General features: G+C 43.7%; 1 protein-coding gene across 1 annotated transcript in view; it reads left to right on the forward strand.

The window, feature by feature from the left end:
- Positions 1-576: 576 nt before the first annotated feature.
- The window catches only part of CDYL2 (chromodomain Y like 2), an 81365-nt gene continuing 60800 nt past the window's right edge, over positions 577-21141 (forward strand). Inside the window, exon 1 of the mRNA XM_084644265.1 lies at positions 577-775. Coding sequence (XP_084500391.1) covers positions 752-775 — 24 coding nt within the window. The 5' untranslated portion in view covers positions 577-751. The remainder of the gene's footprint in view (positions 776-21141) is intronic.

A 21141-nucleotide genomic window follows, 5' to 3' on the forward strand; every position in this document is an offset into this window, starting at 1 on the left:
CAGCCAGTGGAGCAGAAGGAAAGGGGGCAGGGGGTTTGAAGGGTTCCATTGCCTCCTCATCGTTCCCTATGGGTGGCCATTGGGGGTTGTCAGGAAGCACCTCCCACCTCTATGTCCTTGACGAAAGTCCTTGGGTGGATGGGCTTTGAAGTAAGCCCTGGCCACCTTGGGTTCCTTCACGGTGGCCACCCTGTCCCTGAGGGAGATGGCAGGCACCCCCTCCCGCAGGCTCCCAGAAATCCCTGACACTCAGCTACCACCCTGTGAGCCCCACAGCCTGCCTTGCCCTTGGGCTGGAGGCCAGCCTGTCACCCGTCTCCCTCCCCTGCCCTGGCTGTGCCACCACAGGTCCGGGCTCCCCCCTTCTTGGCCGTGGAAAGAGTTTGAAGCGCACCCGGCTGTCCGGGGAGGCGGCACGTCGGAGGGCCCGGGGACTTTCCCTGCGGCGTGTGGCGGGGACAGCCCTCGCCCTCCCCTAGGCTGGAGCGGGGACGGGGCGGGCTGAGGCCAGCGCGCGAGAGCAGCCGCAGCGCCCTGCTCCACAGCGGGTTACGCCAGCCAGCCCCGCCGCCCGCCCGCCCGCTCGCTCGCCTGCCTCCCTCTCTCGCCGTCTCTCCTCGCCTCTGATTCTGCGCACAGCCGGCCCCAGCGCCTGTCATTCCGCACAGCACAGTTTACTCCACGGCGAGCGGGGGAGACAGAGGGAGAGGTGGCGAGGAGGCAGCCGAGACGCCAAGTCCCGCAGCCCAGCATGGCTTCGGGGGACCTTTACGAGGTACGAGGCGGGGGGGGGGGGGGCAGCTGCACGCCGCAGCCGGGCGGGCAGGGAGGGGAGGCGGCAGCGGCGGCAGCAGCGGCGGCGGCGGGGGGTTTGTTTCGGAAACGCTTAGCGGAGCCTGGTTAGTTCCTGAAGAAGGGAGGAAATCGCCCAGCCGGGGGTGGGGGGGGGGGAGCCGGGCTGGCGTGTGCGCTGGGGCCGGAGGGGTGGGCACCGGGATGGAGCGCTCCCCTCCCTTCCCCTGCCTCGCTCCCTCTGTCTCCCTCGCTCCCTACTTTCCGTGGGGCTGGAGCGCAGCAGGCCTCGCAGGAGGGAGAAGGAGGAAGGAGTGAGCGCGGAGCCGGAGTTAGCGGTAGGATGGGAGGTGTCCGCCGCCCGGAGAGTGGAGAAAGTCCAGGTAAAGTCGGCGGCGGCGCTGGACGTGCTGAATCTGCAGATTAGTGCGGAGGAGCGGGGGGGAAATGCGCCGCGGCGCTGCCGGGGAGGAAGGCGCAGGGATGGAGGCGGCTCCGCGCCTGGCCGTGCAAAGTGCAGGAGCAGGCGCCCGGTTGCTTCACCTTGCGCCTGGGGGCGGCTGGAGGTGGAGGCTGCGGGGGGGACCAGGGGCTTGGCGGGGCGGGGATCGGGGCAGCAGGGGGTGACTGTCAAAGTTTGGCAGGTCCCTGGTGGCTGGTTGGACCAGAGCGGCCAAGGGAGCAAGGGAAAAGCTGGAGCTCGGTGCATCCTGCCCGTCTTTGGTTCCAGGCTCCCAATTTGTACCATGCACAAGTCGGGCTGCTCCTACTGCGCCAATAAATAAATAAATAAAATGAAGAGGAAGAAGAGGAAGCTGGACTTCCGACTAAATAACCAAATCTGGCCGTAGGGTCTTGCTGGATCCAGCCAAATTTTGACCCTGCGCACCCAATTTTAAAGGTTCAAAGCAAGAACAAGTCTAGTCTCTCCTGCTGGTCCACAAGAGAATTTGGACCCAGGCACTGAAAATAACCGGGTCCAGTGAGTGGATCCAGCTGAATCTTGGCAAAATGTGGTGCAAGCCCCAAATTCTATCAGATATTTTTTTAAAAAAGATCATATCTGGTCCTATATCTGCTACTGGGTCAGGATGCATCAAGGTCCACCTTTTGTCAGGGAAATTGGAATGGCTAGACTTCTTCTTTGTTTAAACTGTACAATTTGAGACTTGCAACCCAAAATTGTCATGTTCCAGTTCCATCCAAGTGTCAAGGTTTTTACAGTGCTCATGTACCAGGATGCACCTGGGTCTGGTGCAGTAAGAGTAGCTAGGCGTGTTCTCTATTTTGATCATAGAATTTGGGGGCTTGTATCCAAAACTCACAGGATCTTTGATCAACTTTTCCCTTTTACCATGGCCATTGCCTTTGAAATCCCCTAACAAAGGGTGTAATTAATGTCTGATATTGATCAGTTGCGTCTTTCTTGTGCTGAATTGGACTAAGTTTCCTTAAAGTAAGTAGAACTTGGACTCTCATAGGTGAGCTTAAATGCTCAGAGACATGTGCTGATCTAAATTAATATTGTCAACTTGTTTTCCGTGGTTCTTCATAGATTTTGTAGTGTCAGTTTGTAATTAGTTATTAATGGCATTGTGTCAAGTTTATCTGTGCTCTAACTCCATTGTAATTGATAGGAGATCTGTCAAGGATGACTTTGGTCCATAACTTTCAATGAAGTAAAGGTTTGGTTAGGCCCTTCATTTACTGCCTATTTGTAACTTCTGTGGAGCATGGAGAAGTTTTAGATAATCTTGCACCCTAGAGATATTTCATTACATGTTTAGATTGGTTCTGGAAGGAAACAAACACATACCACTAACATTGACACTGGCTGTGTTATTACAGCTCCTATTCATTAATTAAAATCTAGACTCTTTTATGAGCCCTGTGTTACTTTAAATGAGCAGACGGCCTGCAGGAATGGGAGGTGGGCTCTGCATTTAATATCGTGTATTGTGTGGAAATTTTGTAAGTAACAACATGCCATGAAAATGCTCTGTGAAATCCAGACTTGTAACCTAGGAAGCGCATTGAAGCATGATCATTTTAAAGGCACTAGTCTAGGCTGTGAAGCCGTCTTCGACTGTACCATGAATTGCACTTAGGCAATGCTAAATGCTCTAGTTTGCAGCCTGTGGATTATTCTTTATCATTCCTTTTGGGCTGTTTTTGCCTATCAGTATATAATAAAGATGAGTTGTATCCATCAGGACAGGTAAGTGAAAGAATGGATCTCCACCTCTACTTTGTTGATATGTCTAGAACATGACCTTCTGAGATGGTACATGGTGTTAGATCATTGCATTTCTGTCAAGCTGCTGGGAAAAGTATGTACGGTACTTAAGTTAGCAATTCAGTCTATGCCATGTAAAAACCTTTCCACTGTGAAGGTACTTGTGACTGGGGTGAGAGAGAACCACAGGAAAGCTAAATAGTTTATATTCTGATATGCTGCAAGTTGGCAGTTGTTAGGCTCTGGTTAAATGACTGCTGAACCTCCCCACACACGCACACAAAAAACTCCCACATCTAAAGATCTTTTGGGGTTTTCTAGAGTTGTTAGAAAGAGGCTTATAACTGTTGTGTAGGTAGTGATGTCAAATATCAGTTAGATAGCATGAGAGATGATGTTATCACCATGAACATGTGGTGTGTTTGGAGTTCATACCTTAATTTTTGGTTGTATGTGGCATTATTTTTTTGCTTTTTTGGACAGGTAAAATGTTCTGATGTCAAGATGCATATTAAATAGCTTATGATAGTCACCTTTAACAGGTTGCACTTCTGAATGATGTAGGGCTTAAAACACCCTGCATAACATTTTTAATTGGAGATACACCTTATGAATCTACTAAGTATGTGTAGAACTGCCTTAAGAATATCTTCAGTCCTTCAAAGATTTTTACTGAAGTTCAATGAATCAGGCAAGAGCAGTTACCTCTGTAATAGTAAGCAATTCGTATTGGATAAAAAATGATTTTACTACAGCTGATTACGGTTACAGTAGTCATGACTAAAAAGAGAATATTGCATTATTACCCATCTAACCCATTTTAAAAATTTTCCTTGCTTGTGTAACATATGAGATACATAATTCAGTTCAAACCCTTAAATTTTGAAAACAAGATATGATATATATATCATATATATAACAATTCATCCATTTTGTATTGTTAAATTATTTTTAAAACAGATTTTTTCAACGCAATGTTGACTTAAAGAAGTTGTGTCGAGGTTAACGGATATGTAAGATTACAGCCAAAACAACTACAATATTTTATGTTATCCTGCTATACTTTTCAATATCAAATTGCTTCTAGTCATCTCTGCTTGAAATATATTCTAATTCTATAGGATTATAAATTAATTTTAATATATGCTACAAAATGAAGAGCATCCCTAGAGATTTCTATGCTTACTGATAATAGGGTTCTAGGTTTGTGTATCTTAGAACCAAGATTGTTACATTTGAGGATAATATCTTGCAGCAAATATTATTAGACAGTAGGTGCTAATTTTGAAGACAACAGAAACAAATATTCCTTTTTGTGCAGAAATGCAGTTAAGATTTTCCCTTTAAGAAATTTTAGATTAAATTGAAGCGTGGAGAGGCACTCAGACATTACAATGATGAGCACTGCGTAAGAGCCGGAATAGAATAGAATATAATCTCAAGCACAGCTATGCATTCACAGGTTGAACAAAAGGCCAGGGTTGGTTTGCTTGTTTTGACGGAATTATGACTCTGAGCTTCTTCAGGTGGGTGAGAAGGTTCTTTATTATGTCTATATATTCTCAGGAGATGAAATCTTTTTAAATATTTAAGAAATATATAGCACAGTATTTAGAACAATAACAATTTAAATAAAAGCTTTGGCAACATATCCACAGTGACCTTCAGTAGCATAGCACTGTTGAGCTTTCCAGTTTAGATAACTTGTTGAATGTATTGATATAATGTCTTTATTAATCTCAGTAACAGAGAATAGGTAAAATAATCAAGAGTAAATTTCAATATTTCTCATTGGTGCTATGAATTTTGCTGTCGTTGCCTTGGTATATCCTTTTGTATTCTCCACCTTGAGTTCAGTTCCAACACTTAAGACCCTCTCTTAACAGAATTCGGTCTCTTAAAAAGGCTATTACACTGGTATTAAATATGAGATGAAAGTATAGGAAACAAAACTTTTACTTCAAACCACCGCACACAAGTTTTTTCTAGCAAAGAGAAAGCAATTCAGTGCAATAAAACGTAAGCTCTGGTTTATCATGATGAATATCTGATATCATGTATCAATAACATGCAGCAGCTTTTGAAGCTCATTTGGGCATTTTTGTTTTGAGGTGTAGTTTTTGTTTTGAGCGGAAATTTTCTGTATTTTCTCATTATTTATAATAAACCAACATAATCAGAGTTTTTGGAACAATGAGATTAAAATGTAAACATTTTCTCATAGTTCTTTAAAACTACTGGAAATCCCAATTATGGTATCTTATTAAACAATATCTTAATTCAGCAATCTAAGGAACTAGCAGATAAGTCTCTCGAGAGGAATGTGGCAGGTAGATATCTCTGGACCACAGTAATTTCATCATTATTTAAAACTATTAGTGGCTAATGGACATTTTTCATTAAAGCGCTGTTTTACTTGGAAAAGTGACTTTTTAAAAATGGAACTGTCTTAATTAAGAGATACAATGCCTACGTGTATTCATGTCTACTTACATCAGTGACAAAAATAAGATTTAACTACATTTTACTCCTGTTAATATGGCTATATGAAAGTGAGCTGCAGTCTATTCCCGCTCACACTCATCAACAGGATTGTTAATTAAGCTCCAACTGAGTTGCAGTGTCAAATTCTTCTCCTCAATTATACCTGTGCTCACTGCACAGCTATCAGTGAGGGCAGAATCTGAAAACAGTGGTGCTGCACAGATGTATATGAGGACAGAATATGGCCCAGAGAATATTTGTAACCTGTCTTGGTGTGTGAATCAGAAAGAATACAACTTGAATTTCACATTCCTGTTTGAGTTTACAGAACTAGGGTTTAGAAATTTACTTTTGGCATGTAAACTGAGCTAATGTGATTACCAGTCCATAATAAAGATGGAAGCACACAATGCTCTTTTCATGGAGTCACTTTCCAGTATAGAGCCACACTTTAAACTGCTATTATCTTATGGAAAACATTTGGGAAGGGGGAATCTATTTTAAAACTATTTCATGCCCTCCTCTTTCATTACAGAGGCAATTTACTTGAAAACAGAATGTTTGTTTAAGAAGTAAATATATTTATTTCCAAAGTGAAGTCACCTTCTTTATTGACATAACAATTGGTTGTTGTGGGATTATGTGTGATGTCACATGCAGAGAATGATGACTTCAGGTGGAACATAAGGAGCATATGATTTTATAAATAATGAAAATACTATTGGAGTGAGGGCAGAAAAATATAGTATATCGAGCCAGATTCTCAGCCGGTGTAAATTTGTATATCTCTATTGACTTTAATGTGGATTGCAATAGAAAAAAACCTATTTACACTGGCTGCTGATCTGGCCTTATTACATTTAAGCAAAACTGCTGCTAAAGAGAATGCTTTATCAAGTCTCTTTATGAAGAATCAGCTGTTAAACTGACCAGAAACTTACTTCTGTATCATTGTGTCACTGAAGGATTATCACAACCAACAGTATCTGGGAGACTTAATTTTACTTAAATTAAGATAACTTGTGCAAATACTACTCTAGTTCAGTTGGTAGAAGTTTCACAATGGAGTGAAGCTTTCTGGATACAAATCCACATTAAATTTGATCTTGTACCCAGTGGTGACGCTGTTATGTAGCTCTAGAGTGGATAGTCTGCTGGATGAGAGGTTAAATTTAGTTGTCAACCTTTCAGTAAGAAGTTAAATTGAGGTTTCTTATACTCACGCCTTGTAGTTCTGCATATTAAAGAAAAAGTTTCATAATGCTCTCAGAAAAGAGTAGGGGATAACTCTGCCAATATTCCCTCTCAAGACATGTCTTCATAATTGCTGCTACAATGGCACTGCAGCTGTGTCACGATAGTGCTGTAGTGTAGATGCTTCCTACATTAACAGAAGGGGTTGTTCTATCACTGTAGTTCATCCATCTCTCCAAGAGGGGGAAAATGTCAACAGAATTCTTCTGTCGACCAAGCCACATCTACACCAGGGGTTAGGCCAGCCTAACTATAGTACAGTATTCAGGGCAGAACATTTTTCACAGCCCTGAGAGATGTTGTTGGGTCAATCTAAGTTTTAAGTGTACACCAGGCTTAGTAAGAGACTCTAGTGTCAAAAGCTATGTAAAACATTACTGTGCACACAACGGTGGTCATGTTTACCTACATTGTCACTATGTTACCGGTATCCAGCTTCCTCATTGCATTGGAAATTTCTTTGGGACATTTTGAGTATGAAAAAACCTATTGTAAACCAAATGATTTTCTATCTCGTTAGTGTTTTATGACCAGTTTGATGAAGTTCTTTCATCCAGAGCATGATATATTTCCTCCAAATGTAGGTTAACTTAGGAATGTGCATGCAATAACCAGGTTCCTAATTGGATAAACTATTGGAAATATGCTTTCTATTATAGTAAAACCACCATTAAATATACAAGATGAAGTACATTTCTCAAAAGAAATTAAACTATGTATATTTCCCTTCACTGTCTAGGTATATAAGCACATCATAACTTTTCTGATAGCATTTGGTGAACTACAAAAATGTAAAAATAAAAACTGTATTGTACTTAGATTTGTGTTTTATTCAAAATTGTCATGTAATTATGTAATTATTTGTGTTTGTAAGTTAAAATATATTTAGAACAAACCTAATACAAATAATTGTGAAATTCAAATGTGATCTGATATTGAGGAAAATTAGCTGATTTTTTTTCATCAAAGACATAATTGTAATGGTTAACTACTCAGTGAATAATGTTTCTTTGTCCATTCATTTGACTTTTAGCAGTGTTGCATTTTCTTGGCTTTGTATGTTTTCATCAGTGTAGATTATTTGTTGTCCCTCTTACCCATATATTTTGGGAAATAATTTTATAATATATTTTATGCCATAAGCATCTTGGTATTGTCAACAAGCTGGATGAAAGACTTAACTATTCTTTTTATTTAAGTGATTCTGAATCATGTAAAGTTTGTATCAAACCATTTAAATGTGTCATATTGACAGCGGTAGAAATGATGATTGAACTGTATGAGCCCCAACCTGTTTTACATAAATAAAAATAAGATTATTCTTCTGTTTCATAGAGAAAGAAAACCGGTCTTTTGATTTGTTTAACAATAGTGCCACAATAGCTTTGTTTATTCCAAAGCCCTTATCCTGTAGATTGCTAGTGTTGTAAGGCTGTGGGGGAAATATGGTGTGTCTGTTTTCTTTTATCACACACCAATTGTAATGTTGTCATCAATAGATACAGTATAGAATTCAGTCTTCTGTCGTTATCAGTTATAATTTAAACAGTGGTCTGTATATTGCAGGCTATATTTAAGGTTTCTTATGTCCTTCTTGACATTGTTTAGGTTGATACAGATGGACAGTGTAGGAGCCAGTGATTCTTGTTGTAACTTAGTAAAGCAGGGGAAATAGATCACCTGTTAAAGTACATCCTGATACGTGAATAGCATGGGGTTACTTAGTGATAGACAATGACCATGAAAATAGCGCTGAAAAAATCTCTGCCAAAAATACCCTTTTCTTTGCAAACTGCTGTTACGTCACTTAGGATGTGATTTTTGCTGTGCCTCTTGGAAGTTCAGCACAAAACTTTCAGGCCAGAGGGAGTGGGAACTAAAGCTACCTTTGTATGAACCTGTTGCTGGGTTATTCCAGAGGCTAGTGCATCCCTTAGCACAACGTAGGTAGCCCATCCCCCACTGCCTAGAGGTGGCAGTGTCACCCAGAACCTCCACATGCTGTGTGGCATGCGCAAATATGTTGTGCTTAATAAACAGTCGTAATAAACTTGACTGACCAGTTCTGGTTGAAAATCATTGCAAGAGAAATGACGATAAGTTAAAAGCCATGTTAGTGATATGTGTAGAATGAGTTAACCTGTAAAATCAATGTTGTTGTAAATATATATTAATGAAAGGTGTTTCTAATGACCTAAAATAGCTTTCTCCTTTTTTACAATTTTGCTTTGAGCAGATATATCATTTCAAGATCTGTGCTGAGAGGATTTATTCCAGGGCTTTCAGTTAATTTAGATTTTGGGGTGCACCTTCAGAGGTATCATGCTCCACAGAATTTTATGTTTTCTTCCCATTAACCTGAAATGGCCTAGTTTGAATACACTACCACTTGCACACAACAGCAAACTTTCGTTTGAGTAACATTTCACAGAAACCTAATTAAATGGCTAGATACTTTTTCCTGATTACCCTTCTTATAAATGCTGATTATCGATATATTTTAATGTAAATAGCTACCTCTTGTCCAGCAAATCTGCTCCACTTTCAGCGAGGCCAAAATGCATTTTTTTACAGCATCACATTCTCATTCATTGTGATGAACAATGATGTTATGAGCTATGCTCTGACATCAGTGAGTATAACAGGCTGATTGTAAAGGAGATAGCTTCTGTTAACATAGCTTGTTAGTCATCCATGGTAGGGGAGGGAGGACAAAAAAGAACATGACTGTATGATAAGGTTTGGTAAAATATTACCTTTTTTAAATGTTTAATGCTGTTTAAATTATAACTGATAACTACAGATGACTGAATTCTATACTGTATCTATTGAAGATTACTTTTTTTAATGTTTCATGTTGGGAGATGTCAGTGGATCTTCCCCTAAAATGTTGTGTGCTTGGAGTTTCCTAAACTAATAAAAGAATGTCTTAAATTATTAAAACCTCATTAATTTATAGGATTGATTAAGTAGTAGTATGATGTTGTATAAAATCATTACATTTAACAAATGAATATACTGGATTAATTCCTCTTTCAGAAACCTCATTGTGACAGGACAGCAGGTGTTTCAGTGTCAGAAATGTGACAAGAAAGGTGGAGCAGATTCTGAATACTGCTGGGGAATTCCTGCTGAGTGTAGTTCATGTAGAAACAAAGTGCACAGATGGAGTTTTGCTAGAATCAAGAATGACTTCTGGAACTTTTGAAGAGGGAGTCAAGGCAGGTGATCTTCTCAGAAAATTTTCTGATGACAAGTGTGAGTAAAGAGAAAATATTGGAGGTTAACGGATAGAAGCATGGATGGAGGAGAGTTTGGTGTTCATGGATCATCCGAATGCCTTCTGTGATGAGAAGAGACTGTATTTGATGGTTTCCACTTAAGCAAGGATGTAATAAATTCTCAGTTTCAAAAATGGCAGGTATTGTTAAGGCAGCTCTAAATGAAGCAGTCACATGTGAGAATGGATGATTTAGCATAACTCCAATAAACAAGCATGTACTTTATTACTCTTCTGTCTTATGGTGGATGATGAAAGTCTGCGTCACAAGTGAAGTACTGTAATCAGAATGACAGGAATTATAGAAAAAGGTGCATTCATGTACTTGTGTCTCCACGCAAATACAAGGAGAATGGGAAATAACCCAGAAGTTCCTGAAGTAATACTAAATTATGGAGATTATGACAAAGAGGACAGAACTGAAACTTTGTGGGTTGAGTCCAATAACTGAAAACTGGAGCATAACAATCTCAGTTGTGCCATGATCATTTACTTCCATTTTGGAATGTCAGATGCACTCTGTAGAAAAGGAAGTGGCAATGGGGAGTAGGAAGTGCAATATTTACCAAGTAAGTGAAATACACTTCAGTGGCAAAAATGGTAGAGAAATACTTAGGGATACAGGAAGAGAAAGACAAAAGAAAATACAATAGGCATTTGTTGCAAATCCTCAGGATTGGAGAAGAGCAAGAATGAAAACTTCTTGGCACAAATTTCAGTGAACTCAGTACTGCAGAATACCTTTCACAGGAGACAAGTTAGTTACCCAGATAGCTATTGGGTAGCCAGTATGGCTAAATGTGCATCAACGTTCAAGAGGCCCTTACTCCCAGCTTACATAGGACAGCACTGTGATTCAAGGAGTCAAGAAGTGGAGATTCCAACCCTGTGAAAAACCATCCTGAATCTGCATCTTGCTGGTGAGAACAAAAGAAAAGGAACTTTTTGAGAACACAAGGATAACAAGGAAGTTCTTCAAAAATGAGGAGTCCGTTGGCACCTTAAAGACTAACAGATTTTTTTAGGCATAACCTTTCGTGGGTAAAAAAACCCACTTCTTCAGATGCATGGAGTGAAAATTACAGATACGGGCATAAATATATTGACACATGAAGAGAAGGGAGTTACCTTACAAGTGGAGAAACAGTGTTGACAAGGCCAATTCAGTCACAGTGAATGTGGTCCACTCCCAAAAATTGATGAGGAGGTGTCAATACCAAGACAGGGGAAATTGATTTTGTAGTGAGCCAGCCACTCCCAGTCCCTATTCAAGCCCAAATTAATGGTGTTAAGTTTGCAAATGAATTGTAGCTCTGCAGTTTCTCTTTTAATCTGTTTTTGAAGTTTTTTTGTTGAAGGATGGCTACTTTTAAATCTGTTATTAAATGTTCAGGGAGATTGAAGTGTTCTCCCACTGGCTTTTGTGTGTTACCATTCCTGATGTCTGATTTATGTCCATTTATTCTTTTATGTAGAGACTGTTCGGTTTGGCCAATGTACATGGCAGAGGGGCATTCCTGGCACATGATGTCATATCACATTAGTAGATGTGCAGGTGAATGAGCCCCTGATTGTGTGGCTGATGTGGTTGGGTCCTCTGATGGTGTCGCTGGAGTAGATATGGGGACAGAGTAGGCAACGGGGTTTGTTACAGGGTTTGGGTCCTGGGTTAGTGTTTCTGTGGTGTGGTGTGTAGTTGCTGGTGAGTATTTGCTTCAGGTTGGGGGGCTGTCTGTAAGTAAGGACTGACCTGCCTCCCAAGGTCTGTGAGAGTAAGGGATCGTTTTCCAGGATAGGCTGTAGATCGTTGATGATGTGCTGGACAGGTTTTAGCTGGGGGCTGTACGTGATGGCCAGTGGTGTTCTATTATTTTCCTTGTATTATTTTCCTTCTATTTCCTTTCCTTGATGGCCTGTCCTGTAGTAGGTGACTTCTGAGTACCCGTCTTGCTCTGTCAATCTGTTTCCTCACGTCCCCAGGTGGGTATTGTAGTTTTAAGAATGCTTGATAAAGGTCTTGTAGGTGTTTGTCTCTGTCTGAGGGATTGGAGCAAATGCGGATGTATCTTAGGGCTTGGCTGTAGACAATGGATTGTGTGATGTGTCCTGGATGGAAGCTGGAGGCATAGAATCATAGAATATCAGGGTTGGAAGGGACCTCAGGAGGTCATCTAGTCCAACCCCCGGCTCAAAGCAGGACCAATCCCCGACTAAATCATCCCAGCCAGGGCTTTGTCAAGCCTGACCTTAAAAACTTCTAGGGAAGGAGATTCCACCACCTCCCTAGGCAACGCATGCCAGTGTTTCACCACCCTCCTAGTGAAAAAGTTTTTCCTAATATCCAACCTAAATCTCCCCCACTGCAACTTGAGACCATTACTCCTTGTTCTGTCATCAGCTACCACTGAGAACAGTCTAGATCCATCCTCTTTAGAACCCCCTTTCAGGCAGTTGAAAGCAGCTATGAAATCACCCCTCATTCTTCTCTTCTGAAGACTAAACATCCCCAGTTCCCTCAGCCTCTCCTCATAAGGCATCTGTTCCAGTCCCCTAATCATTTTTGTTGCCCTCCGCTGGACTCTTTCCAATTTTTCCACACCCTTCTTGTAGTGTGGGGCCCAAAACTGGACACAGTACTCCAGATGAGGCCTCACCAATGTCGAATAGAGGGGAACGATCACGTCCCTCGATCTGCTGGCAATGCCCCTACTTATACATCCCAAAATGCCATTGGCCTTCTTGGCAACAAGGGCACACTGTTGACTCATATCCAACTTCTTGTCCACTGTAACCGCTAGGTCCTTTTCTGCAGAACTGCTGCCCAGCCATTCGGTCCCTAGTCTGTAGCGGTGCCTTGGATTCTTCCGTCCTAAGTGCAGGACTCTGCACTTGTCCTTGTTGAACCTCATCAGATTTCTTTTGGCCCAATCCTCCAATTTGTCTAGGTCCCTCTGTGTCCTATCCCTACCCTCCAGCGTATCTACCACTCCTCCCAGTTTAGTGTCATCTGCAAATTTGCTGAGGGTGCAATCCACACCATCCTCCAGATCATTAATGAAGATATTGAACAAAACTGGCCCCAGGACCGACCCCTGGGGCACTCCACTTGATACCGGCTGCCAACTAGACATGGAGCCATTGATCACTACCTGTTGAGCCTGACAATCTAGCCAGCTTTCTATCCACCTTATAGTTCATTCAACCAGACCATACTACTTTAACTTGCTGGCAAGAATACTGTGAGAGACCGTGTCAAAAGCTTTGCTAAAGTCAAGGAACAACACGTCCACTGCTTTCCCTTCATCCACAGAGCCAGTTATCTCGTCATAGAAGGCAATTAGATTAGTCAGGCATGACTTGCCCTTGGTGAATCCATGCTGACTGTTCCTGATCACTTTCCTCTCCTCTAAGCGCTTCAGAATTGATTCCTTGAGGTGGAGTAGATATGGGGACAGAGTAGGCAACGGGGTTTGTTACAGGGTTTGGGTCCTGGGTTAGTGTTTCTGTGGTGTGGTGTGGTGTGTAGTTGCTGGTGAGTATTTGCTTCAGGTTGGGGGACTGTCTGTAAGTAAGGACTGACCTGCCTTGATGTGGTGCCCACGTGAAGAAGCAGGAAGGGGTAGCGATCTGAGGGCTTGATGAGTCTTGGCAGTCTCTCCGTCACATCGTGAATCTAGGTAAGTGTAGTGCTAAGTAGGTTTCTAGTATAGGGTGGTGTGACCATCACTTATTTGCATAGTAGCGTCCAGGAAGTGGATCTCTTGTGTGGACTGGTCCAGGCTGATGGTGGGATGGAAATTGTTGAAATTCAGGTGGAAGTTCTTGGAAATATTGTAGGAAGTTCTTGGAGCTATTGATTACAAGCTACTTGAATGCAGCATAGTAAGGAATGCTTCACAGAGTGCAGTAGAACTAGAGGATTAGAATTCAAAGCAGCAAATTTGGGAGAACTGAGAAATTTAGTGAGCAGTGGGGAAAAGTTTGAAAATCCCTGAGTGTGGAAAAAGACTGGAGAATCCTAAGAGACACCAGAGAAAAAAAATCCTGTGAAAAAAGAAGAATGCAAGGAACAAAAAGTGATCAATGTAGCTTCAGAAGAGACAACTCACAAATCTGAGGGTAACAGCTTTGTTCAGGAAATGAAAAAGAAGGGAGGTAACCAAACAACAGCACAAAAAGTCCATTAAGGCTTGCAGAAAGAAGTTAAGGGGAGCAGAAAATAGACTTTGTTAATGTTAGGATTCAGTGGATTAAAATCTTTTTCAAAAATATCAGAGATTGGGGAATATGAGCAAGAAAGGAAGCCTATTAATGAATGAGAAGGGGGATGAAATCCTTGATGGCTAAAATACAAAATGGTTTTGTTTTAATCTATCTCTACAAGGAAAACTAAAGAAAAGAGGTTGAGGCAACTAGGAGGGAAAGAAAAGCTTGAAAACAATAGTTATGGGGGGGTGGGAGAGGCAAAGACACATTTGGGAAAACAATTAAGTCAAAATATTCAGGTTTAAGTGCCGAAAGTAAAGCTCCTAGATCCATATTTAGGAACCTAAATAAGTAGAGATTTTTAGCAGTGTTAAGCACCATGGAGCTCCAACTAAACTACTCTTAGATACTCAGTGCTTTTGAATATTAGGCCACCTATTTAAGTGCTTAAATATGGATTTAGGAACCTAACTTTGGGCATCTATTTTTGAAAAATTTGGCCAGAGGCATCAACTCACAGAGCAGGTAGGTGATATTCCTTCTAAGAGTGACTCTACTGAAATCTCACATGAAATATTGCATTTATGCTGGGATATTCAAAGGCACTCAAGGGAGTTAGGTACCCAACTGTTATTAGATTTCAATAGGGAATGTGTACCTTACTCCCTTAGGCTATTCTGAAAATCCCAGACTAGGTCCTGTGTACTAGAAAGATTTTTACAAACTGAAGGTGTTCCAAGAAAAGTGAAGGTGTTTTGTACCACACAAAGAAGTAGTGGCTGTATTGATTGATTTGTGAGAAAGGACTAAAAGTACTAAATTTATGGCAAAACAACAAACAGTGGCCACGGCATATAATAATCATCTGCAGATTTCTGAAGGTCACCTGTGATAGGTGACAAATCAGCATGTTGTCAAAGGGCGTGACTAATATTAATAAGGTAAGCAATGGACAACAAGCTTTTTATTAGGAGAAACCTTCTAACAATGAATTCTGTTAATTATTAATTATTAATATTATTTATTTTTATCGGACAGTGATGTCTTGTGTGCCATAAAAGGCATAAATAAAGACAGTCCCTGTACTGATGATAGTATAGTTGAAAACTCAGACACACAAGATTACACATGCTGGATGCCCCAGACAACGTTATGACTTATAACAGTGGTCTCCAACCTTTTTACGCAAAAGATCACTTTTTGAACTTAAGATCAATTCAGGATCTATCTTGCCCCTTCCCCGAGGCCCAGCCCTGCTCACTCCATTCCCCCCTCCCTCCATTGCTCGCTCTCCCACACCCTCACTCACTTTCACCAGGCTGGGGCAGGAGATTGGGGTGTGGGAGTGGGTGCAGGCTCTGGGAGGGAGTTTGGGTGCAGGTGTCATATGGTCACACTGCACCTAATCTCATAGAATCCACTGGACATTTCATGAGTTTTACTTTTTATTAGTGTCATTTATGGTTTATATATCCAAAATCCTTCAGGGATTGTCACAAATCAGTGTAACATTCTCAACTGTTGGGTGTGCATTGCCTGAGCCTGGGGCAGGGGGTTGGGGTGCAGGAATGAGGGGTGCAAGCTCTGGGAGGGAGTTTGGGTGCAGGAGGGGGCTCCGGGTTGGTGCAGGGGATTGAGGTGCAGAAGAGAGTGACAGGTGCAGGCTCTGGGGTGGAGTTTGGGTGCGGGAGGGGGCTCTAGGCTGGGGCAGAGTGTTGGGGTATGGGAGGGGTGAGGGCTGTGGGTGGGAGTTTGGGTGCAGGAGGGGCTGGGGCAGGGGATTGGGGTCTGGCAGGAGGTGCGGTGGCTGGGAGGGAGCTCTGGGCTGGGGGTTGGGGTACAGGAGGGTGTGCAAGCTGTAGGCTCCGGCCGGGAGGCACTTACCACAGGCAGCTCCTGGTTGGCGGCGCAGCAGGGCTCAGGCAGGCTGCCTGCCTGCCGTGGCCCCACGCTGCTCCCTGATGCGACTGGCTGATGACACTTCTCTGCGTGCGGCCCCTAGGAGAGAGGGACGCAGTGGGTCTCTCTGTGCTGCAAGCGCCGTCCTCACAGCTCCCATTGGCCGGGAACTGGCCAACCAGGAGCTGTGGGGATGGTGGAAGGAGCGGGGGCAGCACACGGAGCTGACTCACGCCTGCCTGAGCCCCTGCAATGACAGATTTTTAGCAGCCCGGAGATCGCGATCAACTGGCTGAGGCGCCAGCATCGACCAGTCGATCATGATTGACGGGTTGGTGACCACTGACTTATCATGTTACATTTTTACTTACACTGGGAGTATTCTCTCTTGTATTACACGCACAGCCACACTCTCTTGCCATCAAAGTAACAAAGGAATGGTTCTGGCTCAGCTTTTTTGAATACTGTTTGGCACTTCATATCAGGGCATGGTCGTCTGCAGTATATTGTGGAAGTCATGGGTCTCCCACAGAAACGTTTGGAGAGTTAGAACAATAGAATCATAGAAGATTAGGGTTGGAAGAGACCTCAGGAGGTCATCTAGTCCATCCCCCTGCTCAAAGCAGGACCAACCCCAACTATATCATCCCAGCGAGGGCTTTGTCAAGCTGGGCCTTAAAAACCTCTAAGGAAGGAGATTCCACTACCTCCCTAGGTAACCCATTCCAGTACTTCACCACCCTCCTAGTGAACTACTTTTTCCTAATATCCAACTTAGACCTCCCCCCCTGCAACTTGAGACCACTGCTTCTTGTTCTGTCATCTGCCACCACTGAGAACAGCCAAACTCCATCCTCTCTGGAACCCCCCCTTCAGGTAGTTGAAGGCTGCTATCAAATCCCCCCTCACTCTTCTTTTCTGCAAACTAAATAAGCTCAGTTCCTTCAGCCTCTCCTCATAAATCATGTGCCCCCGCCCCCTAATAATTTTCGTTGCCCTCTGCTGGACTCTCTCCAATTTGTCCACATCCTTTCTGTAGTGGGGAACACAGAACTGGACACAGTACTCCAGATGTGGCCTCACCAGTGCCAAATAGAGGGGAATAATCACTTCCCTCCATATGCTGGCAATGCTCCTACTAATGCAGCCCAATATGCCGTTAGCCTTCTTGGCAACAAGGGCACACTGCTGACTTATATCCAGCTTCTCATCCACTGTAACCCCCAGGTCCTTTTCTGCAGAACTGCCCCTTAGCCCGTCGGTCCCCAGCCTGTAGCAGTGATTGGGATTCCTCCATCCTAAGTGAAGGACTCTGCACTTGTCCTTGTTGAACTTCATCAGATTTCTTTTTGCCCAATCCTCCAATTTGTCCAGGTCCCTCTGTATCCTATCCCTACCCTCCAGCATATCTACTTCCCCGCCCAGCTTAGTGTCATCTGCGAACTTGCTGAGGGTGCAATCCATCCCATCATCCAGATCATTAATGAGGATGTTGAACAAAACCAGCCCCAGGACTGACCCCTCGGGCACTCTGCTTGATACCGGCTGGCAACTAGACATCGAGCCATTGATCACTACCCATTGAGCCCAACGATGTAACCAACTTTCTATCCACCTTATAGTCCATTCATCCAATCCATACTTTTATAACTTTCTGGCAAGAATACTGTGGGAGACCGTATCAAAAACTTTTCTAAAGTCAAGATATATCACGTCCACTGCTTTCCCCATATCTACAGAGCCAGTTATCTCATCATAGAAGGCAATCAGGTTGGTCAGGCATGATTTTCCCTTGGTGAATCCATGTTGACTGTTCCTGATCACCTTCCTCTCTTCCAAGTGCTACAAAATGGATTCCTTGAGGACCTGCTCCATGATTTTTCCAGGGACAAAGGTGAGGCTGACTAGTCTGTAGTTCCCTGGATTCTCCTTCTTCCCTTTTTTAAAGATGGGCACTGTATTTTCCTTTTTCCAATCTTCCGGGACCTCCCCTGATTGCCATGAGTTTTCAAAGATAATGACCAACGGCTCTGCAATCACATCAGCCAACTCCCTCAGCACCCTCAGATGCATTAGACCTGGACCCATGGTGTATGTCCAGCTTTTCTAGATAGTCCTTAACCTGTTCTTTCACCACTAAGGGCTGCTCACCTCCTCCCCATACAATGCTGCCCAGTGCAGCAGTCTGGGAGCTGACCTTGTATGTGACGACCGAGGCAAAAAAAGCATTGAGAACTTCAGCTTTTTCCTCATCATCTGTCACTAGGTTGCCTCCCCCATTCAGTAAGGGTCCCACACTTTCCCTGACCGTCTTCTTGTTGCTAACATACCTGTAGAAACCCTTCTTGTTACCTTTCACATTCCTTGCTAGCTGCAACTCCAGTTGTGCTTTGGCCTTCCTGATTACACTCCTGCACGCTCGAGCAATATTTTTATACTCCTCCCTAGTCATCTGTCCAAATTTCCATTTCTTGTAAGCTTCCTTTTTGTGTTTAAACTCGCCGAAGATTTCTTTGTTAAGCCAAGCTGGTTGCCTGCCGTATTTGCTATTCTTTCTACACATCAGGATAGTTTGTTCCTGCGCTTTTAATAAGGCTTCTTTAAAATACAGCCTGCACTCCTTTTCCCCTCATATTAGCCTCCGAAGGGATCGTGCCCTTCAGTTCCCTGAGGGAGTCAAAGTCCGCTTTTTTGAAGTCCAGGGTCTGGATTCTGCTGCTCTCCTTTCTTCCTTTGGTCAGGATCCTGAACTCTAGTATCTCATGGTCACTGCTGCCCAGGTTGCCACCCACTTCTACTTCCCCTACTAATTCTTCCCTGTTTGTGAGCAGCAGGTCAAGAGGAGCATGGCCCCTAGTTGGTTACTCCAGCACTTGCACCAGGAAGTTGTCCCCAGTGCTCTCCAAAAACTTCCTGGATTGTCTGTGCACTGCTGTATTGCTCTCCCAGCAGATGTCCGGATGATTGAAGTCCCCCATGAGAACCAGGGCCTGTTTCTCATAGTGGCAAAGACCTCAGTAATTTGCTTAGTATAGGTGCTTTGCACCAGGTTTCTCCCCTTATCAGTTTTTCAAAATTTACTCCAGACCTTATTGAACCCATTAGTGGTCTGTTAGTAATTTGGGGGGGACTAAGGGAATAAACAGTGCCCTCAGATTCAGTACTAGGGATACTGCTTTGTGACCTGACAGTAGCAGGAGGGACAGTAGAAAAATCTGCCCCTCCCATGTCCTCAGTTAGCCCTGGTCTACACTAGGACTTTAGGTCGAATTTAGCAGCGTTAAATCAATGTAAACCTGCACCCGTCCATACGATGAAGCCCTTTATTTCAACTTAAAGGGCTCTTAAAATCAATTTCCTTACTCCATCCCTGACAAGTGGATTAGCGCTTAAATCGGCCTTGCTGGGTCAAATTTGGGGTACTGTGGACACAATTTGACGGTATTGGCCTCCGGGAGCTATCCCAGAGTGCTCCACTATGACCGCTCTGGACAGCACTCTCAACTCAGATGCACGATTGTTTACCGTTGCTCTGACGCAGGGAGGGGCGACTGACGACACGGCTTACAGGGTTGGCTTACAGGGAGTTAAAATCAACAAAGGGGGTGGCTTTACATCAAGGAGTATTTCAGGCAGGACTTCACGGAGGGTTCCAATAAGAAATGGTGCACCTAAGTTATTGTTCGTATTGGAACAAGGAGGTTAGTCTGGCCTCTGATTGATACATGGCTAGATTTACCTCGCTGCACCTTCTCTGTGAGTGACTGCAGTGTGACCTAGAGAAATGAGTCCTCTAGATGGTGGGGGGGGGGGGTTGCAAATGAGTACAAAACAAATCTGGTCTATTTCTTGTTTTCATACACTCCATCTATCTTTTACATCTTTGGCTGGCAGCAGACGGTGCAGAAGGACTGCATGCCATCCGCATCTCATGGCTGCTCAGCAGAAGATGGTACAATAGGACTGCTAGCCATCCTCATCTCTTGCCTGCCCGGCAGAAGATGATGCAATAGGACTGCTAGCAATCCATATCACCTGCCTGCTCACCATAAGATGGTTCAATCGGACTGACTGCAGGACTAAAGAGAATGACCTGATCAAGTCACTCCAAATTTAGTCCCTGTGCCCATATCTGCCCAGGCGCTCCTGATCGACATCACACAGGCGACCAGGAGCACCTCGGACATGATGATGATGGCTACCAGTCCTATTGGCTACCATTGCATGACGATGATGGCTACCATTGCACCGTCTGCTGCCACAAGGCAATGGGTTGCTGCTGCTGTGTAGCAATGCAGTACTGCATCTGCCAGCATGCCAGGAGACATACGGTGACAGTGAGCTGGGCGGGCTCCATGCTTGCCGTGGTATGGCATCTGCACAGGTAACTCAGGAAAAAAGGCACGAAACGATTGTCTGCCCTTGCTTTCACGGAGGGAGGGAGGGAACGGGGGCCTGACGATATGTACCCAGAACCACCCACGACAATGTTTTAGCCCCATCAGGCATTGGGATCTCAACCCAGAATTCCAATGGGCAGCGGAGACTGCGGGAACTGTGGGATAGCTACCCACAGTGCAACGCTCCGGAAGTCGACTCTAGCCTCGGTACTGTGGAAGCACTCCGCCGAGTTAATGCACTTAATGCACTTAGAGCATTTTCTGTGGGGACACACACACTCGAATATATAAAACCGATTTCTAAAAAACCGACTTCTATAAATTCGACCTAATTTCGTAGTGTAGACATACCCTTAGTAAAGAATGTTCTGATGTAACTGCAAGAAGACTCATCATTCTCCTCCCTGCCTGTTCTTCGCCTGCCGTGTCCTCTCCAGCAATAAATGACTTCTGGTGCCTTTCCCGTGCACTGGCATGCACTTGCATCAGATGACAGATTAAAGGAGGGGTGCCAACATGGCCTTGCCATCTCTCCTTGCTGATTAAGGCTTTACAAACAGCATGTTGCACCACATTTATCAAGTGGATCA

The sequence above is a fragment of the Lepidochelys olivacea genome (assembly GCF_965140295.1).
Source record: "Lepidochelys olivacea isolate rLepOli2 genome assembly, chromosome: 12".
NCBI classification, from domain to species: domain Eukaryota; kingdom Metazoa; phylum Chordata; order Testudines; family Cheloniidae; genus Lepidochelys; species Lepidochelys olivacea.